Source organism: Fundulus heteroclitus, unplaced genomic scaffold (assembly GCF_011125445.2).
Source record: "Fundulus heteroclitus isolate FHET01 unplaced genomic scaffold, MU-UCD_Fhet_4.1 scaffold_419, whole genome shotgun sequence".
NCBI classification, from domain to species: Eukaryota; Metazoa; Chordata; class Actinopteri; order Cyprinodontiformes; family Fundulidae; genus Fundulus; species Fundulus heteroclitus.
Genome location: NW_023396834.1, coordinates 59,314 through 85,759, shown reverse-complemented (window position 1 = coordinate 85,759; position 26,446 = coordinate 59,314). Strand labels below are relative to the sequence as shown.

The 26,446-nt window shown below is 40.1% G+C and overlaps 1 protein-coding gene across 1 annotated transcript in view; it reads right to left on the bottom strand.

Moving 5' to 3' along the window:
* Nucleotides 1–4,218: 4,218 nt before the first annotated feature.
* The window catches only part of ece2a (endothelin converting enzyme 2a), a 64,574-nt gene continuing 42,346 nt past the window's right edge, over nucleotides 4,219–26,446 (bottom strand). The window contains exon 3 of the mRNA XM_036131209.1: nucleotides 4,219–6,759. Within this exon, the coding sequence (XP_035987102.1) occupies nucleotides 6,469–6,759 (291 nt within the window). The 3' untranslated portion in view covers nucleotides 4,219–6,468. The remainder of the gene's footprint in view (nucleotides 6,760–26,446) is intronic.

The window sequence follows — 26,446 nt, the reverse complement described above, 5'->3', positions numbered from 1 at the left end:
GTTCTTTAATTTCACAGTTTAAATTATATCATGGGTATCTTTATTTAAAAATTACTAGGGATTGTACAGGGCAATGACCCCAGGACATGACCAAAAGCTGAAAAATATAAACCTGTGAATGAGGATTATGAAACAATTACTTGCCCTCTAAATGAATTCTTCCATTTTTGCTTTTTTGTGACACCTATATGTTAAAATCGTGAAACAACTTTTAATATTAGATAATGATACAAAAAAATGCAGCTGAAAATGAATCTTCTGACTTTGACTGGGCCAAATTAAACCTTCATTTTGCTTTTTCTTGAGCCATTCATAGGTGGACTGGCTGGTGGGTGTTGGATAATCGTCATGCTGTGAAACCCAAATCTGCTGCGTTTTACAGTCACAAAATGACCAGACATTCAAGTTCAGGGTTGCAATGGTTCTCTGAAGGTTCTCACGGTTTCATGTTTTCTCCATTTCTGGACGATAACCCTGACTGTGGCTCGCTGGAGACCTAAAGTCTCAGAAATTACTTTGTAACTCTTTGCACACTAATTTACACCAATGACTTTGTTTCTGATCTGCTTTTTCCACTTCTTTAGATGGGGGCATGATGTATTGTTCTTTTTAGTTCTTCTTGTTTATTTCATGTTCTCATAAAGGTTTTATTCAAATGATTTCTTGATAAACGTAATCAGGCTCGAGTGTGGCTGTTGAAATCAAACTCAGTTTTTCCACGTAATGCAGTTAATAAAATTCAGTTCATGATTTAACGATGCAGTTACTTTTTTACATGGGTGCAGTTTGGTTCAGATTCTCTTTAAAAGAGATCATTTGAAAACAGCATTTTTAAAGACTATATTTAGGTTCTGACTGGAAAAATACTTTTTCAAAGCGCTACGACCTTTATAAAACCTAAAGTTCACTGCGTGGTTTCATCCCCTGTCACGTTTTTTTTATTTTATAATGCAGCAGTAAATTAAGGGATTTTTTGCTTTTTTGAAAACTGTAAAATGCAAATGCTCGTGAAAATGTCCCTTTAGTCCATTGCTGCTGCTGCTGCTGCTGCAGGAAGCCGACAGTTCACAGGGATGCAAAAGAGCTGTGTCGTGACTCAGTTCAAACACAAATTGAGCAGAATGGGCTCTCGGCATATTTATAAAAGCATACAGTTGACCTTTTGAGTTGTATGATCTGCCACATAACAACCATAAAATAAATAGTGAGGGCCCAAACCCTGCTTCCTGAGGACAGGCTGGTGGTGGTGCTTGAGAAGAGGAGTGACTGAAAAAGTTAAATAGAGAGAGAGAGAGAGAGAGAAGCACTGAGCAAGCAATAGATTAGTGCTGTAGGCAACAGAGCATGGAGGTCAATTAGCATTGGGAGAAAAAAAAAAGGAATAATCTGGGCTCTTTTTTTCCCCTCATCGGTATAAAAGCACAGGACAGAAAAAAATCCTTAATGACTCAAGATCAGGTGAGAGAAAAATGAACGAATAACTGACAGACAGGAATTGTGTTTAAACAATGACAAACCTCTCCTGCACGAGGCTTGAGCTACGCTCTGTGGTTACATAACCTAAGTCCAGGCAAGTTAAATCTCACACTGGGGTCTCTGCCACTGCAAATCCATCAGTCCCTCCGAGGCAGCGGGAAGCCTAATGTAAACCACTTCTCATTTTTAGTGCATTCATATAAGCACAGAAGACAAACTGAGATAAGGTGCAACCGAAGGGAAGCGTTGGCGCTCGCGGGGTGTTAGAAACGGGAGCGGAAAACCTCTCCCTGTGTGCAGACATATCCAGCCTCCATCCATCCACAGGGTAATGAATCCATCAAATGGTTTTACGTCCCAGTGCAACAGTGCAGCTGCAGCCTCCCTAGTCGATATAAAAGCTGTGGCCATTTTGGACTTACATAAGCAACCCTCCCTGTTGTCCAGGTCAGATAGGACCCAGGCCGTTCCTTAACCCTCCTGCTGAAGTAACCGGGCCATTACACCCTTTTTTTTGTCACCATGGAAGCCAAATAACAACCCAAGGTGCTGTAAACACCGTTGTTCGTGTGTGCACACATCGTAAAAAGGAGAAGTTAATAACATCAGACAGAATGCGGGGCCACTTTTCTTGGCACCGCCACAAAAGACGTGTAAAAAGCCTTTAAAAAAAGACATCTTTTATTTCAGGGCACAATCTCGCACCAAGCAATTTAGAAACACTGAATTTAAGTACAATTGCTTGGTCATGGTAAAAGTCATCCCAATCTAGGAGATAATTACTTTAACAAAACCACTAATGGCAAAATTATGGCTATCCATAGCAGTCCCCGCAAAGTAAAAGCAACTGAAGCACTTTTTTTTAATCTACTAAATAGAGTGTTTCTGGAGACTTCTACTTAGTAAATCACATTGTTTTGTTTCCTGGCATAAATATGATCGGAAGCAGAGGCTGATTTTGCTTAGCCACCAGTCACAAAACAAAGAAAGTAGAAACAAATCTTTGTTTGTACATTCTAATGAATTTGTGTTCGCCATTTAACCCATCCCTTAGGGAGCAGGGCCAACTTTCACGGCAGCCGAGGAGCAATCTGGGGTAAAGGGTCTTGCTCAGGGGCCGCAGTCTGCGGGGTTCAAACCGGGTACTTGCAGCCTTCTCAGAACACAAGTGCGCTGCCCTAACTACTAGGCCGCCACTCCCCGAGATCAGAGACACATATTTGTATCGGCACCAAACTCAGTATCCAGAATGGTGAAGGAGGAGCAAAATCTTTAAGGCTTACAGAAGGAATTGCAGCAAAGAGTATTTTTTTATGAGCTCTAGATCTTCAGATCAACCAGTGGACACCATCTACAGGCCAACTGGTTGAGAGTCAGGTAAAAAACAAAAAAACATTGAACTTTGTCTACCATCACAAACCTAAACATGTGGAGATAGCTACACTCTAGTCAGACTTAAACTGAAACTGTGAGTTTTGGTTTTGATTAAACTGATATGGAGCATTTCTATGACAAACAGCACCTCATTCCCACTGTTAAGTGTTGTGGAGGATCTGTGATGCTGAGGGCCCAATTCTCTTCTTCCATGGCCTCTAGGAACCCAGTTAGAGTGCATCGGTGTTGTTGGACTTTTTTTTAAAACCAGGACATTTTATCTGGTTCAGGTGGATAATGATCCAAAACATGTCCAAATCAGCACGGGAATGTTTGGAGTCAACCTTCTTCCAAGCTTCCTCTAAATCCTGCACAGGACCCAGAACTGAACACGCTCCAACCTGTCTGACTGAACGACGCCGCTCAAATTAATAAAAAACATTTCAGACTAAGATTATGACACTCCAATATAAGATACATTTATTTTAAAACTTTTCAAACATCTTCACTACGCGCACCATACATCTGGCCAATACATCTGTACGTGCTGCTAATGTTGCATCTTTTTCTCTGCATAAATACACAAAATAACAATTTTAAGCTTGTGCTTCTTTGCATAAGGCCAAGCCTTAACCTGGGAACACAGTTTGAGCGTAGCATGATTATCACACTGTAAACTTATAAGTTCAACAAAACATACCTTTTGTGCATTTTCTAGCCTCTTAAACTAATAGTTAAAATTCAAACAATGTTAACAACATTGCATTATTAGGTGATAAGCCACAAATGAAGTTTAAGAGGGCAGCGCTCATGAGTGGGAAAGGGATCTCTGGACGTTACTGAACGTGTGATGATCTTGTTATTGGCAACTCCATCCAGATACGCATTAAAACATCTGAAAGAATAGTCTGGAACAAAGAAGCTATTCTATCAAATGTGCAGAAATGTACTTTGCTTGGAAAGATGCCAGCAGACTATAAAGTGAGATCGTTTTGCTAAACAACAAAGCAAAAGGTGACCGAACCATAATGTTGCTTCAGCAGCAAACTGTAGGAAGAAAGTAGAGCCTTCAGAAAAATCGCATATTTTTTTCCCCCCTAAGTCCTAAAAATAGGCGTTAATTAGATCTCAGTGGAGAATTAAAAATACATGATTTCTACTTTATTAATGTGATCCCCTCCCCTCCAGTCAGAAGCCCTCCTCCCTGTCTGCACGCATGGCTGTGTGCGCCGTTAATGGGCTATATTTAAGCGCCGGAGAGCACATGACCGGGCACCCAGTATCGTGTGTCTTGAACAAATAACACGCAGGGTGAGCCGTTTCTCGTAGGCGCAAGTGCATGTGCATAAATGCTGCTTGACAGCTGTATTACAAAAACAAAAAAAAAGATTCGACTCTCCTTGAAGCTTTTGGGTGGAAAATAAAGCAGACTTCAGCAGCAGATGAGAAGAGGACACTGACAGACATACTGATGGAGTTTAACACCCACTTAACATGCAGACTGGTGCAGCTCTCCAGTGTTGGATCGAGACGTGACGGTTTGTTTGGCAAATTGCTTAAAAGTGACAAACTCAAATTGCACTGCAGGACCACAGACGTCTGAAGCGTCCTCTAAAACTTTGAGGAAGAAAAGAAAAAAAACATGCAGGAATTTTATTTTACTCCATTATGATGTGAAGTAGAAGCAACGATATAGCAGAGCAGGCTGAAATGTCTGACACATACAGGAGGGGAACCTCAAGAGGTCATGACTAACCGCTTCTGTCTCATCGCTGCTGGATGGTAATTTTCTGTAGTGCTTTCACTACCTGATGACTTATCATTTTCACAGTTCACCCCATGGTTTGCTTTGTGCAGTAGGAATCAGATGTGGATAGTTAAAATATGCACTGAAATACGTTTACATCGGGGCTTTCATGTGCCAATTATATGACTGCATCCCCTCAAGAATCTCTTGCATTATATAAGTATTCATGCCTTTTGAGCTTTGTAACATGTTCTCGCGTTACATTGTCCTCAATGTAAATTTACACAAATTTTATGTGATGGACAAAGTAGAACACAATTATATAGTGGCATGAAAGGATATAGAAAGGATACTATATAGGATATAGTAGAAATCTAAAGAAGTGCAGTGTCCATGTGGGGAAAAAAATTGTTTTCCCCCTCTGGGACATTACTACCAGCTTTGCACATCTTTGCAAAACTCAGTCAGATTGGGTGGAGAGCACCTGTGAGCAGTGATTTTTAATTGTCACATATATGATTTTGGTGCAGACTTTGGAAGGATCCTTTTAACATGTCAATATGCTTGATCTAAATCATTCTATTGTAGCTCTGGTTGTTTGTTAAGGGTTTACATTCTGCTGGAAGGTAAACCTCCACCCCAGTCTCAAGTCTTTTGACAAATTTCCTTTCAGGACTGTCTCATATTTAGCTCCACTTATCTCTCATCAACCATGACCAGCCTTCCTGGACCTGCTGGAAAAAAAAGCATGCGCAGCATGCATGATACTGCCACCATGTTTGAATATAGGAATGTTGTGTTCAGAGTAACGTGTAGTCTTAAGACCAAAACACACCAGATGCGTTCAACTGTTCACTCTCCGGACCGATTTCTTCAAAACACACCGGCTCTGACTTCCCTCTACGGACCACCGGAGTATTTACCGAACAGCATATCAACATATCAGACCCCAGTCCATCTTTGACAGTCAGACATTCACTTCAACATATTGTAATTGCTACAGACATTATACATCTTTTTTTTCCTTTTTTTTTTCTTTTTTTGCCGCATCACATGCCAAATCGGGTCCGGTGCGTTTTGGCCGTTAGTTTTCTGCTGCACATAGTTGTGCATACAGCCCATAAAGTAGAATTTTGGTCTGATCTAACCAGGGCACCATTGGCTGCACAGGATTTTTATTTTGGGTTATCAGAGCAAATGGAATGAATACAAATGTTTAGCACACTTTTCTGGTCGTATTAAAAAAAAAAAATAAAAAAAAAACAATGCATCATTTTCCTTTTGCTTCACAAATATGAATTTGGCTGATAACAAATCTGGCAATAATGTGTAAATTATGTCAAAGAACAGAAGAACAAAATAAATCAGAACAGCTAACAAATTGTTGATAGTATACAATTCCAATACAACATTAGCAATTTTATGATACCTTGTCTCATGCGTCGCTCCAACATGGTTGTTTTAGTTTTGAAATCTGTGGAACAACGCTGAAATATTTGCATCAGGAAGAGAACCATAATTCCTCCAAAAGACGTTCTGTCGATTTTGGTTCATCCAGTTTTTACTAACTCTAACCCAAAAACCAGGTTAAGGCATCCAGTGGGTTTATTGTTGGTCAGATTTGCAATTTAATTTGTTAAAACATATTCCTAAAAATATCGAATACATTTTACAACGTTTTTAAATAGCAATAGTGTGTATAAAAGTTCAAAAAAGCTAAAACATTACAATACTAAAAATGCTTGCCAAAAATTATGTTTCTATAATTTTTAAGGCTTTAAATGATACAGCTGTCATTTGGCTAAAACTTCTACTTCTGAATGTTAAGATATAAATATATTCCTGAGGTTATTATCCACATTCCAGCGACATCATAAGTTAATGTTGCACAGGAAATCATTACTGTCTTCATCTTGTGAGGTGGGAATGCTGGCAGGTTGGGATTTGGCTTCCTCCAGGAGCTTCTTTTCCTGAGCTGCATCTTCTGGGCTGAGCTGCTCTCCTTTGGTCATTACATACACAAAATATTCAAAGCCCTCTCCGTAGCTGTCGTGTCTGACTGACCAGTTGTACTCGGAGCGGGCATAGAGGCGTTTCCTGAAGAAGGGCTGGGCGAATGTAACGGAGATGAAGCGGCCTCCGGGCTTCAAGCAGCGACTTATCTAAGAGAAGAACCGAGAATGGGAAGAAAAAGACAAACAGGCAACAATAGTTAATGTTTTTCTGGCAGCAAACTGTCACCAATCTTAGATTTACTTTTCTTTATTCATTCATATCTATGGTGTTGTTCACAATTATTGTTATGCCCTGGTAAAGAGGTGAGCAAAAATAAAATAAAGTATTCTAATACAGCAGCAAGTAGGTTTTCTATTCTATTATGCTTTTACAAATTAAATATTACCAGCATCTGAAATAATTCCTAAACAGATGTAAATGAAGTATGTTTATAAATGTACACTAAATCAGACTGTGTAGGAACTTTCAAATAGTTATAATGCCGTCCCGTTTACTAAGGGTTGACATGATAGAGCTTGTTTCTCTTAACCATTCTTCAAAAATAGGAAAGACAGGAAAACATGTTAGAAAAGTATGTTTAAATATTTTTTAAGTCATGGAAAGGCTACAAAAAATAGCTACAGGTGCAGCAATGACTGTCACTCTCATAACTTTATTGCAGGTGTCAGGGTTTGTATAGATTGCTGTATTAGTAGGAGTCCTCTCTGAACAAGCAATGAACCCATACCAGTTAAGATGATATAATTACATTTTGATATTTTTAATATTTATTGTTGATATTTTGTGGTAATAGTGGCCTTTCATTCACAATACTCAAACTTGAACTGTGCAGAGAGACAGGGGGAAAGGATGTGCTGCCCAAGGTCGGGAACTTAACCCATGGTGGTCGAGTCAAGAACCCATGGCTTCTGCATATATATGGTATATTGCTCTCTGAAAATAAATTTTTCATTTTACAGCCAACCCAAAAGGAGACAAGAGGCCAAGTAACAACATTAATGTATGTTTGTTGTTTGAGTATCTCTGCCTTGCTTTTACTTTCTTTGCATTGTAGCACTTATATTTCTCTTGCCTAATTCCCGAGATGTTAAAATCACAAAACAAGCAGAGCTTGACAGAAAAGGGCCGTATTTTTGCTGCAGCAAGCTGCGTGGAGAATTATGTAGATCAGGCTGTAATGAAGATGCAGCATGAACATGAAAAAGGGAAACAAATGAAAGAAACAATCTTGAACAAGATGAAAAGGCTGGTTATAAGGCCAAACATGCTAAATAAAATAAATGTAAAAAACATTAAGGTGTAAAATCTACAATTTTTAAGATTTTTAAATGCAACTGTTGACAACTATTGTAAACATTTTCAGAGAGTGTTCACATGTTTTCTAAAATATCTGCAGAAATTCCTTTTTCTACCACCGAGTTGAGATCATAATCATCCATTTGGTGTATCATTATAAAACCTCTGAGGTAAGTTGGGATTTAGCATTATTTCTTAGGGATCATCAGGGCTTTTAAAAAATGTGACCTCAGTCAGAATAGGATCATTGGTTTGGTCTTTGGTAAGGCTGTGGGAGTAACAATCCTCTAAATGTCACCCAGATCTGACTCATCTACTTACTTGTTACTTTGCTCAAAATTAAACCACCAAACGGTGCCCACTATATCTGTCAAATGTCAAATTGTTTGGAAGTCTGACTTCTAAAAACACGTATAAAGGTCCAATGTAACCGTCTTCATTTCAGGTACAAACAGGTCATCTTGACGAGACACTTCAACCACTAATCTTTTGCTTATTCATGTCGGCAATTAACTCACTGTGAGAGCACAAACACACTGCTGTGTTGTTTTTTTTTCCAATGCACAAGTTTCTTGAAGGAACTCCAGAGCTAAAAACAGGATACCAGTATACAAACACACTCACACATTCACACACGGAGTTTAAACACTGACAGATACATAGATTTAGTCAGACTTTGGCAGCAAGTTGCGCCTGAGAAAGCGCGTGAGTGGGTGTGAGGGGACGAGATATGAAGAACACTGAGCCGTGTGCAACAAAGTTTTTATATTCCATAGACCTCAGTTTTTCATTCCTTGTTCAGTTTGTCTTACAACAATAAAGGAAAATGCAACAAGAATGGAAAATAACATTTTCCAACATGTTATCCTGCTAAAGTCCACCACCAGCTCCTGGGAGACAGTTGTTCTGACTTTATGATGCTCGGTTCTTCATTTCTTTTAGATAGACAGTCTCATCATTTCTTGAGTTACAAACGAACACAGCTATGTCATCAACAGATCTAATGAGGAATTAGAGTTGTGTAGCTTTATAGTTAGAAGTGTAGAAGTAGTACATCAGCAGACTGAGTACACACCCTAGTGGTACTCCGGTGGAGTTAAGGATACTGTTGCCAGCCTGTGAAAATTTAAAAAAATATACACACTCAAGCCATCTGTCATTCAGCTTTGTGAACAGATTCTGGTGAATGATAACATGGAATGTTGACCAATATTCTAGACTGTCCCAGTGAGTCAAATATTAGCAAAGACACCAGATAGCTAGCCATGAATCCAACACTGCAGTCTGAGGTCCAGGGCTCTAGGCTAGACAGTATTTCCTGTACTCTCTGCTGAGCCAGCTGCTCTTCGAACTTGAGTTAGACCTATTATTATACACATACGTAAAAAAATCACAAAGAAAAGATCTTTTGGCAGTCACATATATAGACCATAACAATTCACATTAGCATATACAACCCTAATGATGTAATCACAACCTAGTAAAGTTTCAAAGAGAAAAAGTTTTTACACGCTACTTTCTGCTTTTGTAAAAACCAATTAAGAGAGGAATTGCTAACAGCTAACAGGTGTGTGCAGGGTGATTCCTCATCGAACTCTGTAGCATCTGAGTTTTCGTCTGATCCACTCATCCAACTGCAGAGTAATCAACATTGTCTGTAAAGGGACTGCTACCAGACTTTTTGACTCAAAAATAAATTTTATCAGATGCCAACATGCTTTAAAACTCTCGGGAAATGTTGTTGGTGCAATCAACTAATTTATTGCATTGTTTAAAAACATAATGTCTTGTGTCTGTGTGGTATATGTAGTCTTTCTGGGTTCTGAGCGTCTCACCAATATTTCCTTATGGTAACACATAATGACAACAAAGATTCTTGATCTGTACTTGTGCAAGTTTTCTAATCAGAGCTGAAAACACGGGTAGAAAATAATTTAAGTTAATTATAAGCTTCTTTATTCAGTTATTATTAATAACACGCTAATATTTGGAAAACAATTCAGTTAGCTCTGGTGCAAAGACAAGTTACAGACTTTTGGCAAACCAGCAAGAAAACTGAGGTTGCAAAGGAAAAGCTGCTATATTAGCGTACACTTTAATGTAAATAGAAAGTACTGCAGACATAACAGCATGTTGTTGACTTCCAAGCCACGCTTTTCATGATGGAAATGTTTTGACCAAAGCACATAGTTCAAATGTGTTTATGCCTAGTATAAAGGGATGCAGTGTTAATAGAATTACATGAGTGACAAAGCACACGTTTATATTCACATCTTTGCTCTCTGAAATAATAAAAGGGAAATACATTTATGGCAAGTGCACCGAACTATGGTAAAAATGGGTTACATAGGTTACAAAAAATGGGCACACCAAAGAGTGCACCTTAAAAGTTTACCTCACCAGGTAAACAGGTTACAGGTCGTACACACCTGGTCCTCGAGGGCACAACTAACAAGCCGCTCTGGTTTAAATGGTGATTTACTGGTCATCAATGGGCCTTTTTTTGTTTGTGACAGCATATTTTAGTTTAGTAAACCTGAGCTTCGAGGTAAAGCCATCATGGTGAAGTTATGAGGCCAGATTAAAAAGGCAATGTCTCTCTAAAGAAAGATGTGGTGAAGTAGAGCAGCTTCTACTTCACCACATCTGAATCTGTCTTAGGAGTGAAGAGTCACTGAAAAAAAAAAAAACATGTATTCTGCTCTTCTTGAGTGATTCATATCCACCAGCAAGAAGGCCGAACATAAATTATTTATCTTCCGCTGCTACATGGAAGTAAAGCAGGAGGGAGATTGAAGAAGGTTTGGGTAAGGAATAAGATAAATTAATTTAGTACACAGAAATAGGAGAACGATGAACCATCCATCTTAAATGATTCCTTTTACTGAGAAAATTGATGCTCATCATGCCACACTTCAAAAACACTGAAGCGATGGCAAAGATATATCTCAAACGTTAAATAGTCCACTGCTTGAAACAAGGACAAACAGCAACATATTCTCAAATCTGCAGGAATTTGTGTGCAGAGTAAAGATAGGTGGGGCATTTCTTCAGCTCATTCAAGAGTGTTACCAATTATGAACTGCTGATCAATCTTATCAGAATTATTTTTAGAACCAACCATAGATTCAAAGTTTAGATAAATAAATCTTCACTGAATCGGTACATTAAAAAAGCAGCTCCATTACACCAACCTGACCCCACTAATCTGATGTGTACGTCTGCACTCCTCACTGCCGTCTTACATGACCAGAGAGCAGAGGACTAATATCACCGAAACCAATTAACTCACTAAACTACTGTCATCAAATCAGCTCCAACTACTGGTAAATCTAATAAGACTGAACAGTGTAATAGCAATCAAACTTAGCACTGTTTTGACAATTTAACTTAATTTGAGCATTTTGATTCAAAGCAGGACAATTTTTGCAATCTAATGATTATACATATTTACATTTAGGGCTGCTGGGCATCAGAAAAAATGCATCATTACAATACTATTGCTGAATATTTCAATAGTAGTATAAATTACACTCACAGTTTCCTGACTCTTCTTTCTTTTCCTTTATCACAGTAACTGCCCTGTCTGATCTTTAGCGCCTCAGCAAGTGAAACAATAGGACACCACCCTCCCACTGCTACTAAGGTGGAACATGGCGGTGGCAGTATCATGCTTTTCTTCAGTAGATAAGGATGCTTGTCAGAGTTGAAGAGAAGATAGATTGAGCTAATTACAGGACAATCCTGGAAGAAAACCTGCAAGAGGCTGCAAAAGACCTGATCCTGGGGCGGAGGTTCACTTTCCAGGAGGACAACACAAGCAAACACACAGCCTAAGTCACAATGGACTAGTTTAAATTACAGCAAATTCTTGTGCCAAAGTTCAGATTTAAGTCCAAGAGAGAATGTGTGGAAGGATTGTAATGCTGTTTACAGACAACATTTGACAACATTTGAACTATTTACCAAAGGCGAAGGTGCAGGAATTTAAGTGTTTTGATATCCAAATAGGCTACTAATACAACACAAAGCCTGTTTTCAATCCACCCGCCTTTCATCGGATATCTGCAACATGATCTAAAGTGAGTCACAGGGCTCTTCCCAGAGCGCCGAGGAAACGACACGGCGATCGCTTGATGAAAACCCAACACACACACAAACAGGTGTGTACATACGCCTAAACACACAAACACAGCGTCCTGACCTTTTGCTGAATTATTCAGCGTGGCGTCGGAAGCCTGCGCTGAAGTGTCCTCACCTGTCTTGGGTGTAACACAACGAAGAGGAAACATGAGATCCGGTGTTAAGTCTCACATCAGAATTCCCTTGTGATCCAATTAACACTCTGATGTTAAGGGAAGTCTGAGGGACGTTTTTTTTCCCCCCCTTTGTTGTCTACCTTAACACGTGCACAAGTTAGAGTCTCTGGTATCTGTGAAGCTTTATTATTCTAGTCAACTGCAACACTGTAACCAGATATAGAAACTGCTGCTGTACAACCAGCAGCTCCGAGGAAAAGCATCGTCCTTCAGCCTCAGAGGATAAATCATGTTCCCTTTAGTGATAAATATTCCAACAGCGTATATCATTTTTACAAATCTGTGCTTGTAACAAAAAAAAAATTGTAACTCAAACGGACGAGTTGCAAAATATTTATATGACAATGGCCACTTAAAATAAAAGTAGCGATCACTTAAATTAGCAGTAATAGGAATAATTGTAACATTTATGTTTTCAATAAAAGCGGTTAGATCATGTCATATATTTTTGTATGAATCATTTGAGTGGAGATGAAACGGCTGTATTTTTACTCAAGGTTACTTTACTGAAGGGATCTTGTATCAGCCAATGACCAGTTCTAACCGGGATTGTTACTTTATAATATGAGCTTAACTTGAAAGCTCTAACAGGGCGGTCAAAAGTAGCTTGTACAACATGCAGCAAACAGTTTATCTGTTGAGAGAATCATAGAAACCTGCCACAACTTTTTGTGATATCAACTCTACACGTCAGCTTAATGGCCCTAACCAACCTTTCTGCGTGAGTCAAAGACAAAGCCGGGCATCCAAGGAGACTGACATATTATTTACTCAGCAGGCACTGTTTCTCCAGGTCTTCGCCCTTATTTCTCCCTTTCACTGCTTAACATTTCCGTTCATGGTGAACCGGAGCGTTACAGTTTTATCCTCCTCTCTCCACTTTGAGCTCAGGCTCACCTGAAGACACAGTTCAGGACACGAAATCACCAATTGTCTCTGGAGGGCAGGCGAGGATACGGTTCAATTTAGATTGCAAAGGTAAATCTGTGGCAGCTAAAGTGAATACGCTGTCTTCGGTATTTCTAATTCTTGAGCTTCAGAAACAATTTGTCAACAGTGTTTCAACAATTCATACAATTGGAAGAAAAAAAAAAGTTGTGGCCGCTGAAGTTATGTGATGTCTTCCTTTACTTTACACACCTAGAAGCTGAAATGTTTGTTACTTTTCCTACTGTCTTGTCACACACCTCGCATCTGGTGTTTTACTACCTAATTAGAGCCCCTCCTTCCCTTTTGATGCATCTCCTACATTGCTTGATGTAAACTTCAAATGGAACGTCGTCTGGCTTTCTTTCAGCAATGGCTTTTTTTCTTTCTTAAGTTTGTTTAAAGACCAGATTTGTGGAGGGTATGAATAACAGCTGTCCTGATGACAGATAGGTACCATTGATAGAGTGGCGGCCTGTCTCATTGACAGGCCAGGTGATTGGCACCAGCCTCCCCAGCGACCCTACATGGATGGATGGATGGATGGATGGATGGATGGATGGATGGATGGATGGATGGATGGATGGATGGATGGATGGCGATAGCCCCACCTGAGCTGTGAATGTCCGCAGCTCCTTCAGAGTTGCCACGGGCATGTTTCTCTGGTTAATACGCTCCCTACCCAGCTTTCTCATTTCGGATGGATGGTCATGTCTTGTAAGGTTCATAACTCTTCCACGTTGGTTTTATTTCCCCACGATGTCTGAGGTCCTCACAAAACAGTTTTATTTATACTGGATTTGAATTCAATTACTTTCCTTTAATCAACTTTTTGATCGGTTAAAGTGAGACAAACATATCAAAGCAGACACTGGTTTGCAGTCTTCAGTATTTGCTCCATAAATTAAAAAGACATATTTTTCTGTCTCAAATTACTTTTAAAGACCAGATTGACAAATTATTGTTGGATGTTTTATTATTTTTTTTTTTTTATCAATCCTGACGACGGACATAAAAGTCTGTAAGAAGATAAATTGTGAGGGTTGACACTTTCTGTGAATGCGGTATGTGCATTTGCACAGCAGACCTGTGCAAACCACGGCTTTTGACTTTTTCAGAGATACTGTACACCCACAGAGATCCACACACACGCCACAGAACAACACACTCTCACTCGCCGGCAACGCGCAGGCTTGGTTTCATGCATGAATGCTGCCCTTAAGCGTGCACGAGCACACAAATACTTGAAATGAGGCAAAGGGGAAACGAAAAAAAAGAAGGGAGGAGGTGTGCCTTTTATTTAGGTCATGTTTTCATATATTTTTTAAACTCTCTCCCACATTTTCTTAACTTGTTTACTGGTATCATCTAGCACTGCAGACCCCCTCGCTGGAGCCCCCTCCCCTTCTCTCACTGAATGAACGAGCATCTTAAATCAAACGCCTCCCTTCCTTTCCATATCACCTCTCCCATTAGCCCGCAGCCAAGCATGTGGATGGCAAAAAAAATAATAAAAAAAAAACGTGTAAATGTCTCCAGGAGACGACGGAGCGCCGAGGCAGTGGGTGAGAGGAGCGTGGAGAAACAAGAGATAGGAGTGAAAATGTAGGAGGGGGGGTCTTATCGCAGGTCCCTTAACAATGGAAATCTGCTCTTCTTCTTCTTCTTCCTCCAGGGGTGCAACAGCCAGCTTTGTTCCCTCCATTCCTCCATCCCTGTTTTATCCCTCTCTTTCACTTCTTTCTCCCTTCATCGCCGTGCCTTACCAGAACCCAATGTGAAAATGCTCTAAGGCACCATTTGGGCAAAATGAGATACATTGTGTGGACTTTTTAGTTATCTGTAGATAGTTGCTTATTTTTCTAATTCCTGAATAAAAAAAAATGTCGTCCCCCCACCCCTCTAAGAACTGTGAATAAAAAAACAAACTAAAAATAGACCTTTAAAGAGAAGAGAACAAATCTTCACATGTCTGAGTGCACCTGTGACAGGTGCAAAACAGAGCCATATTCCCCCCGGAGCACTGAAAAGTATGCAGAACGTGAGCGTGCTATATTTCCTGTCCTCCCCTCCCACTAGCCTCCTCCCTTTTTTTTTCCCTCCACCCACCTTTCTTCCCCTGAATTTCCCTCTTCTCGTCCCTTCTCTTCCACCCACTGACTACACAGATGAATTATACATCAGAGAGCTTCACTTCCTTTCTCCTCGCCCTTCTAATGCTGAGACAAAACTGCTTGTTAGCGCTCGAGTACGTGCACGGGCATAAAGCCCTTCTTAAAGGAGCGAATGCCGACTCGTGACGGTTATTTCTAGGCTGAACAAGCCTCCCTTATAGCTCTGACCTGATCCGAGTCCGAGAGCAAACCGTGTGGGCTTGCACGAAGACGACATCCTTCTGCCTTTTCGATTAGGAGCATGTTTCCTTTTTGGGTTGCCATGGAGAGAGAATAAGAAATAAAGTTTTTGCATTTGTTACAGTAGCATATGTAGGTCAGAACTGGACACTGCTGGAAAGCGGCACAAAAGTCCAACTTTTAAATAAAAGTTCAGTTCTGAGGGCGTATCGTGGAAACACTATTTCTTAGAAATCCAGGACTACCGGGCATGTGAGAAATCTTTCTCTGCGGCCTTGGAAGCTGCTCAACAAATTAGGCAGTAAGTGTCCATTGCCCTGAAGAAATATTGGATTTCTTCTATATTTGTCATGCATGAATATTACAGATCCCGTTAATATCCAATGTAATATAAAACAAGGAGAACCTGAGTAAATACAAACAGCAGTTTTCAAATGAAGAAAATCTATGTTTAAGACTAATCTTAAAACTTTCCTTTTTGACAAAGCTTATAGTTAGAGTGGCTCATGTTACCCTGAGCTACCTCTATAGTTACGCTGTGATAGGCTTAGGCTACTGGAGGACATCAGGGTCTAATTTTCTCACTCTACTGATTTCTACTGTTCTTCAGTTTTGCATTGTATTACATTGAAATGACTGTCGTCATTTCAGCTTTTAACTTTTTGTTCTCTCTCTTTTTCTTCATAGTAGGTACACCTGGTCTGGCGTTCTGTTAACTGTGACATCATCCAGAGAAGACAGCTCACCCGCTACTACCATCTAATGTAGAACAGATTACTAGATCAATGTGTGCTTCTGTGCTTTTTTTGTCTCTCTTGTTGTGTCTCTGCTCTGTCTTCTGTAACCCCAGTCAGTCGAGGCAGATGACCGTTCATACTGAGCCCGGTTCTGCCGGAGGTTTTCCTTCCCGTTAATGGGGAGTTTTTCTTCCCACTGTCGCTTCATGCTTGCTCAGTATGAGGGATTGCAGCAAAGCCATGTACAATGCAGACGACTCTCCCTGTGGCTCTACGGTTCCCCAGGAGTGAATGCTGCTTGTCGGGACTTTGATGCAATCAACTGGTTTCCTTATATAGGACATTTTTGACCAATCTGTATAATCTGACCCAATCTGTATAATATGATTGAACTTGACTTTGTAAAGTGCCTTGAGATGACATGTTTCATGATTTGGCGCTATATAAATAAAATTGAATTGAATTGAATTGAATTGAATTGAATTGAAGATTTAATTTATTGAGGGGGCGGGGGGGGGGGGATACTGAGCTCAAAAGTGGAAAAAGTGAAAACCTAATAAATGACCATGCCACCCTTGGCAGCAGCAACAACTGCCACCAAGTCCATCAACCAGTCTCTGTGCAGGACTTCCTGGACTTCCCAGTTGAATATAGCAGAGGGAATCTTTGGGATGGGTGGAGACAAAAAAAAAGCAAAAAGTCTGAAGCATTTTCTACTTAGAAATATTGAAGAGGCTTTATTAAAATGACATGTTTTAATCCCAGCTAGACAGCGGGAGACATTTGACTTTCTCAGAAAGGCCTATGGCTAATGTTTTTTTTGGAGAAGAGAGCGCTTACGGTGTTTGGTTATTCAACGGCCATCAAGCAATTGCAATAACTAGTAACAAGTCTTATGTCACTGTGAAGGTATGTTGGCCCAATTGTCTTAATCCAGCCTTTTTGGAGTTTATTTTAAAATGTGAGCTCTCAGTTTAAGGTCATGCTTAAAGCGTCTAAATTGGATTTAGTTATGGACTTTAGATATGTTGTGGCCGTTATCAGGCCTATGTGTGGACACTCAAAATGAACAAAAAATAAGTGTAAAATTCATTATTTTACAGGATGGATAATTACTTTTCATGGGGCCTGGTTGGTTGAGCAACGATTTGATTAAATGAGGAAAAATGATCTGTTGACAACTGCTTGTATTTAAATGTCAGATGACATTTAAATTAGCTTGATAATCTGAAAGATTTAAGCGTTACAAAAAGGCAAAAACAGACGTCCTTTGGAGGGGCGAATACTTTTTCACAGCTCTACGGCTCTAAACTGGGTCACCGCTGATGCATTCACAAAGAGTCTATTCAACGGGGGGATGAAAGCTCTCGTGAGCTGGTTGTCTCACTTTAAAATGAGGGGAACTCTTGTCTTCAGGCTAATTTTGAACAACAGACTCATGCTGTGAGATGTAATGACACCATGTGTGTGCTTTGGGTTCAAGAGAGGACCCTTGCCTAAACAATCGGAAATCATCATATTCGGCCACCACGTTCTCCACCGATGGCAGTCTGCCGGGCCAAGCTAAAATTAAAACCTCTCTTTTCATCAAAAAATAGCTTATACCTCTTTTGCCTTTATCTCGTCGTTCTTGGTTTTCTCTCACGCTTTGCCCTCGTGGTCTTTCAGGAGAGCAGAAAGAGGTTTGCTTTAGTTACTGAACTACTTTTCACGCTGCCCGAGAAAGACGGAGACGTGATTCAGACGCCCACACGTACTCACTTTCATGTTCCCCAACACAGCTCCTCATGTTTTTACTCCCTGGTGTACAGGTATATGTGTGTGTGTGTGTGTGTGTGTGTGTGTGTGTGTGTGCGTGCGTGCGTGTGTGTGTGTGTGTGTGTGTGTGTGTGTGTGTGTGTGTGTGTGTGTGTGTGTGTGTGTGTGTGTGTGTGTGTGTGTTTGTGAGTGAGTGAGTGAGTGAGTGAGTGAGTGAGTGAGTGAGTGAGTGAGTGAGTGAGAGAGAGAGAGAGAGAGAGATTAATTTCCTCTGGACTGCTTTAAAAATTTAACTGTGGTCAAATATGCTGAATTAAATAAGCTGTGTTTGCTATTTTGGGGTGAGTACGATAACAAAAAAAATGTTGCAGCCTTTGTGAAAAACCTTGTCATGCTGGGAATGCACGAAGTCAGCGAATGTGTAATTAATAAACTCATCTGCCTTTCAGAGCAGTCAGGGAAAAAAGTGAAACTCTAAGGAGTAGGAGCTGTGAAGAAACTGGAGCAAAATGTGAGCGGCTGGTTCACTGACGTCTGACTTGAAAGAAAGCAGAGAGAGAGAGATGAAACGGGGTGTTCCCCTCTATTCTTGCTTGTTCTCCTGTACATCCTTTGCATCTTTGTTTCCTAAATCTCTAAATTAAGACTACCCCAATTAACAGAGGGCATTAGCATCCTAAAGCAAAGTTTCTAGATCTTAATGATTTTAAAGTGATGTGTTTTTTTTAGGCCATTTTTAAGTCTTTTAAAATACAAGATGGTGGTTCTTTCATTGAGAAATGTGACAAAAGTGTCTAATCCTCCAGCATTATGTGTTTTTAGATGTTTTCAGACCATAGGTAAGAGATGGCATTCTAACGAAGTAAAGGTCTTTGCACATTTCTGTTTTTGTGCTCTTGCTCATCCTCTTGTCTGATAAATTCAGGACCCATGTGGTGGATCAGCAGATCAGCTTATTATTAATGAAAAAAAATGATTAAGTGTATATAAAGTCTGCAAAACCAAAATTAAATCCAGGATAGCTTCTGTGCAACTAATCCTTTCTGTCATATTAGCCACTGTTTGGTGTGTGGTGCTTAACAAAAGTGTTCACACCCCTTTAAATCGAGATTAAAAACACATTTGTTTAAAATTGCCTTTTCTTTTCTTTTTGCCCTGTGTGCAAAACCGCTGTGTGTTGGAAAACAAACAACACCCTGAACACACCATCCCCACTATGAAACATGGTGGTGGTAGAAACCACCCATGGAGATGATGATTCTTAAAGAGAACCTGCAAAAGATTTAAGCCTGGGGTGGAAGTTCACCTTGCAGAAGAACCGTGACCCTAAACAAACAGCCACAGCTGTGGTGGAACGGTGTAGTCTGGTCATGTGTCAGGTATAGCTCAAAGTCCCGACCTATTTCAATGGATCAACCCTAAAAACCGCTGTTCACAGATCCTTTTCAGATATATTGGTGTATTGTGAAAAAGGATGTACAAAATCTCCAGTCTCTGGATGTGCAAAACAGGTAAAGACAAAGCCCACTGAGCGATTCTACAAAGTACTGGATCAGACAGGCACTTTTCAAACTTTTATTTGTACATTTTCTTTCCACTTCACAACTTTCCACTAGTTTATTTGGGCATACAACATAAAATTTCAACAAAATGACAGTGGTCGGGGGGCCAGCAGCTACTGTGGCCTTTTATGAAGGAATGCTTTGTGTCAACCTCTCCGTTCTTGAATCTCATGCAATAAGACAAGTCCATGTATGAAATTTAAGTTGAAAATGGTAACTTCTGACACGTGTGCAATAGTGGACCCCTTTTCTCAGTTATTCAAAGTTTGAATAGTTCAGTGTCTTCTGTTTATTTCTAGTTTATTTTAAGTCTGATATCAGGAGTTATGAAAATGTAAGATGTTATTCGATGCAGAAATCTAGGAAAGCTCCAGTGCAATGCTCCATCGTGTTCCTGAGAGTAGAATTCCCTCAGTATAGTTGACTGACGCTAAACGGCGGCCCCTTTTGGCGACTCCTGCATCTTGCATCTTAGACGGTGCCTCAAACTATACTACTTCTTCTAGTTATCCATTTGTTTTTGTGTTTTTTGCCACAAGCTGCCAAAGAAAAAAAGATAAAAAAAAAAAATAATCAACACTGACACCTTGTGTGGAAAGGCTGAGAGCCAAAAGGGAAACAACATCAATAAAGCGTGTTTTGTCCTTTTTATTGGGGAGCCGGATATAAAAAGCCTGGCAGCAGCTGGAGGAGGAGAGAGATACGGGAAGAGAGGCAGAGCAGAAAGTAAAAAATGGGCCAGTGTGTCTGGCTGCCGAAGGGTTGTCCCGTGGGACGAGGAAGGGGGACAGGATAGCCGGGTGGAGGTTCCCACAGTAGCACACTAACACAGTCCAGTCTTTTTATTGGGCCACTAGCACAGGGAAGCCTCCAACAACTGGAGTTAGCATTATGCAATCGTTCACTCCACTATCGACTCGTTTCTTCCTCTTATAAGTACTCCTCAATAAATTAGAATAACATTAAACGGGTAATTTATATGAATAATTCCACTATAGAACAAGATAAAGTCATATTACATAAATACTAATATTTATTTAATTCTACTCAAGTTAATTTCAATAGGAAAACGATAAAAAAGGTCCATAATATTAAAGGTATAGTGGACGTTTTCTGGAAATGTAGCTGAGAAACCCCTAAACCAGTTTTTGAAAAATCTCCTAAATCCACTCTGGTTCTCTTTTGTCTTTGTACTGAGGCCTTCCTCATCTTCTCATTAACGTGTAAGACAGTTTGCCTCTTGTGACTCGCAGCCGTTTTCAAAGTATACGCTGAGAGCGGCGGAGCTACAATAAACGGCTAACACCGAAGCTCACTGGATTGTCCACTGTACTTTTAGGTTATGATGGACACAAATTATGGGGAAGCCTGATGACGGATGTCCAACCAGTGGGGTGTCCACCTGTTTCCTGACTGATGCCTTTAAATTAGATCCTTTCAAGTTTTTCTAACCTCTCTGCAAAATATGGCTTCATCCAAATGATGCAAATGTGCGAATGTAAGGAAAATCCTACAAGAACTAAATTTCCAGTTCATCAGATTTAGATTAAATTCATCTCGACTTTGAACTTTAGCAAACAAAATCCCTAAATTACATCAAACGAACGAGGTTATTACACCCTGTCAGTTTTTAATACTTTCCTCCTCACATATATCTTGTTATTAAGCTGTATTGTACATGGTATACATCACATTAAATGTGAAAAAGGTTTGAAAATGATTTAGCGTCTACTTTTTAGGTCTTTAGCAGGTGTTGAGTGCACTTTTGAGATCCACCTTAGTTTTTCAGCTTCACATGAAAGATTTTACATTTATCACCCACCTATATTTAAGCACCCATTACAACTGAGCAGATCTTTACCACCTTCATAGCCTTAAATATTGTCTTGGCATGCAGAGCTCAGAATAAACATTACGAATCAGTTCCATTCTTTGCTGAAGATACCAAGTCCTGTCAGTGTTATTTTATGTCTTTGGACATAAACATGTTGACAACTCTTAACCAAAAATGGGCTACAATTAGAATTAGCAGAGAATGCTTCTGTAACCTGTTTGTCACAGAAATGTGACAGGTTCAGGTTTAATCCAAATAGAAATGGAAATTGTCCTATACCAGGTTTCAAAACTTGATACATTGCACTGTTAAGTGACAATAAGACATCTTCCTAAAAGATCAGGAGCAATGGTTTGATAAAGCCTAAGAAGCTCTCTGAATAAAACCAGATATTTTGAGATGGTGCTTGATAAAAACAACAGAAAAACAAAGCCACAGGTCAATTTACCTTGTGTGGCATTGGGAAAAGACCAATGCCACACAAACTACTGGTCTGATTCTTTTAGAGAGCTTTAAAGCACATCCAGTCTCTTCGATACATAACAAAACTGGTGGTATGTTTTTTTGTTAATCGTTGCATTGATTACCTGCTACTGTGACTGTATAAAGCGCTAGCTGCAAGGAGCGTGTATACAGCACAGGAGTGCTGCAGGCGTGGGCAGGCCAGTTTCCATAGCAACAGCAAAACAGATACTTAAAAATTTCTAAGACCTTCAGTCTGTTTAATTTTAGGAATTAGGTGCTGCTTCTTCTTAATCATATATGTGCACACTATAGAGTGCTTTGCGTTCACAATATTGTGACCTTCTTCCTCAGTTGAGAGGACAACCTGTAATTGCTGAACTCCACAAACGTCGCTCTTAAGGAAGAGTAGCAGGAAGAAGGCCGAGAAAAAATGGTCTTGAGACCGGTCACGGGGTCAAGACCAATCTACCTCCATCCCTGGTTAGAGCGGTGCGGTCGGCTCTGTCTCCGCTGAACGAGCGAAGTGGCGAACCTTTCCGTCAAATCGCATTGCAACAACCAACCTGGGACTGTTTGTAGCGCAGCGGACACAAAGCTTTTTTCAATCAAAATGGGAGATAGTAAAATGAATGTTGACATTGGATGAGGTAAGGAATTTTGTTCTTTAGAGGTGTGTGGGTGGCTATGAGAAACGCTGTCTTAATGTAGCACTTAGAAAGACTGAAATCATTCATCATTCGTCCTCCTCTTGGAGCTGCAGAACTGGCCCGGCCAGCTGCCACCGGGTCGGGTGCTCTGTCTGTCGGTCTGCTGCCCTGCTCTCTCCCGGGGTAAGCGACCGCGATCCAGCCGTAGCTCCTGGACTTCCATTGAATGCAGCACCGCCTCTGGCCTGGTAAAATCCTGGTCCGCCTTGTTGAGCTGAGCAAAAGAGCGGATAGAAGGTCCTCCTATTTGATGAAGCGGTGACACCGGCGTCGTCTCCGCACTGGCAAAAATTTAGCAGAAACCGTGTTTGGTGTGAACGCGCCATAACAATGCTGAATGTTCCGTCCCAAGCAGGTCAGAGTTTTGAAGAGGATGGATAGAGCTGGAGGCTGCAGGCAGACACTTAAAATGGCGAGATGCCCATGCCTCCCTGTCGGCATAGTTAAACGGTGAGGCTGTAGCCATGTGGTAGTTTAAAAAGAACCTAATCACAAATGTGTCTCCAATGTTCCCTCAAAATAGCAGCCAACACTCAAAAACAAAATACTCCTACCCAGCAAAGTTCCTATTTTGTTAGTAGGGCTGTTAAAGTTTTAAAACAACATACAGAGGAATTTTCATTATTTTACTTTTACTAAATGTTGCAATGTCAATATGGATTGTTTGTTTTCTTGGGGTAAAAAAAATACATTTAGGCATTCTTAAAAGAGGAATGACTTTGCTAAAGCTTTTTAGCAAAAACCATAAAAGTCTCAGACTTAATAATAACAATTTAAGACTTAATCTGTTAAGCCCTCTACACCATAGGGATAACAAATGAATATCTGTAAAAATACCGGTCTTGTACAGCAGAGTATATCATTTGGCTTGAATTCAAGTCAGGGTAAGAGAGATTGATATACTTGCCTATGGGAAGTAACACTTTAGATGTCACCTTTCAAATGTGAAATAATAACCATGAGTATATATATATATATATATATATATATATATATATATATATATATATATATATATATATATATATATATATAGTCTGTGTTCCTGCAAAAATATATGGTGTCTTCAGATTTCCTTTGATCTGAACATGACTGCAATTATCTCTCAGTTCTTTCTGGGTCCACACTGAGACAAAACAATTTTCTTTTTTTTCTTAAATGTAGCAGCTCTTCTTGCCACACCGGGCTAAGACTCATTAAGTGTTAAATCACAAAACTGTTTCAGAGCGACGCCTTCACTGTCTCATTATAGAGCAAGAAAAGAAGACAAGTGTTGGAGCCTTCACAGCTAAGCAGTCATAGCTGCAGAGGGTAACGAGTGATGGGCTGGAGCTCGGTGTAGTGTGACTGTACTGTATGTGAGGGAGGAGATGAGCAACTGAAAACTCATTAAGGCGCCGATGACTACAGCAAACCAAGAAGCAGAAAATGGTGGTTGGAGCTGCAGATTACAAAAAAAAGTAGGAGAGATTTTAGAGGAGTTATTATGGGGTTTCATGTTCAAATGTTACAGCGCTCTTAGTCTTATGCGTGCATACCTCTCTAAATGTCTAATGCTAATGTTTTTAGACAGAAAATGTGTGTGCTGCTGTGTGTGTTAGGGAATCCACCTCTTTAAAAGTGCCGTAATAGGGAGTTAGGCCATTAACACAGCATATTCATAAATCTAAAACACCTATTTGCCCATGTTGTTTAATCAGCTTTCACCTTTTCTTTTCTTTTTTTTTTTACAAGAATCTTTCTCTGAAGTTATTTTCTTGGCAAACGGAGACCATAGATCTCTAAACATGCAACGAAGAAGTGAAAAGAGTAAAACTATCAGTACATAACAGGAAGGCTGACCAAAGACTAGCAAACATGCTCTGTGTTATCCTTTTGTGTTTTCAACCTTCATCTGTGATGAACAATACTGGTTTATAAAAAGTTAGGAGCCTTTTTGAAATCACAGTAAAGGTAAGGATCCATGTTCTCCACAACATACGTATGGAGACAGCAGTTTTAGTAGTGCTAGCCATGCAAACTGTACTAATTGAAAATATGAGATGCTAATGACGCTCTAACACCATTTCATATCTTACCATGGCACCATCATATGCAAAAATAAATAAATAAGTAACGTGTTAGGGTTGTCGAAACATGAGGGAAATATAGGGATTTTATACGGCAAGCCATTGTGAATAGTCTCTTTGTGTTGGAATCAACAGAGATCTGCTGTGAATCACCATATTTTTTTGCTTTTTAATATTTAAGGATGGTCTGAATAAGACACTGCACTGAAAGTGGTCAAATAATTATTTACATAATTAATAAGAAAGAAGATCAAGTCCTCAGGTTCACTTTCAGTTTCGGGCATCTAGCATGCTGAGATGAGTCGATGTTCATCAATGCAGGCAGCGTAAGGTAGTGTGAGAATGTGCATCGTCATTGTGGTGATATTTATCAGAATCAGAATCAGAAATATTTAATAATCCCAGAGGGAAATTGCTGTTTCAGTACAATCGCCATAACATAACAAACAAACATCACAAACATTTCAGGGAGGGACGATTTACTGAGGCCTTGCTGCCAAGGAACCGCCTTACACGGTGCCCACAGGGCGCTGCCATTAGGAAGGTGGGAGAGAAAAAAAAAACATAACTCATACTTTATCCTATTACAGGATACAGTTTGAGATATCAAATATTTAAGTCACAGTTTCAGCTATTGTGTAGGGCTGAGGATATGTAAAGTGTAAGTGGTGTTGTGGAAGCTGTAGCGCTCATCTGGGGAATTTTTTGCCAAGTCCAAAAAAACAAAAACATAAATCCTTGGCAGTCGTGCCAATCTGGTGATCAAACTGTGATTATAGTCAGTGAGGCATTTCTGGACCATTATTTTCCTATGCTACTTAAAGGCAGATAAGCAGTTGTGTAACAGGGTAACCAAATAGTTTAAAGTAAGAACTCATTTTGTACCTGATACAAAATTATTTCATAATAATAACAGTTAAACTGAAACTCCTCTGTTACACAGTGACGTGGCATGGCCACTGCCGAGTGCAAAACATTAATAAACCTTCAGAATATTTTGAATGTTGCTCATACAACTTCTCCATTTGTAGTCTCCATTTCTCTCACACAATATTTTTTGTGCGTCCTGTGAAATGTGCACATCTGTGCCATCCCAGACCAAAATGATAAATACAAAATAGAAAAAGCCATCACAGTCTACACATCCACAAACTGTAGCCGCTTAATAGCATCCACGGTGTGACACTAAGAACCAATAAACAGGTGTTTTCTGTACATGCAACTGTTTGTGGTGGTAATATAGATTATACCTGGTGTCTAGCCAGTGAGGTAGCCTATGGATGCAGTGCAGCCTCCGAAACAGAGCTGGCATCTTTCTCACGTTTGATGGCTTTGCTGGCAATGCCGGGCCCTAGCTGTCAGGGCAGCTGCTGTGTAAACACGTCTTCTAGTGTCAGCGAAGACACCTGAGATTTAGTGCCGAACCCTGCCAAGAAGTTGAGCTGGGGTTTTACGAGGGGCAGCTGTAGCAGGCCCATGCTGATGGAGGGACTCCAGGACACAGTTCACCGGCGTCTTCTACTTCCCCGCGGCTGGACAAGGACTCCCCTGGTGAGTGGAGTAACAGAAGCGGCGGGAACTGATGTTGGAGTGACTTAAGTGAGACTGAGTCACTGGTTAGGAGGCTTTAACACACATTTAACAGCAAGCGTACACTGCACCGCTGCAGCAGGGAGGCACTATGCGACAACCAAGTCTGATTGATGTCTAAAATGTGGCATCATTCAGGTTTTCTTGTCTAATTAAGCGGTGGTCCACCCCCCCCCACCACCACCTATAATTGATGAGAAAGATCATAGCATATT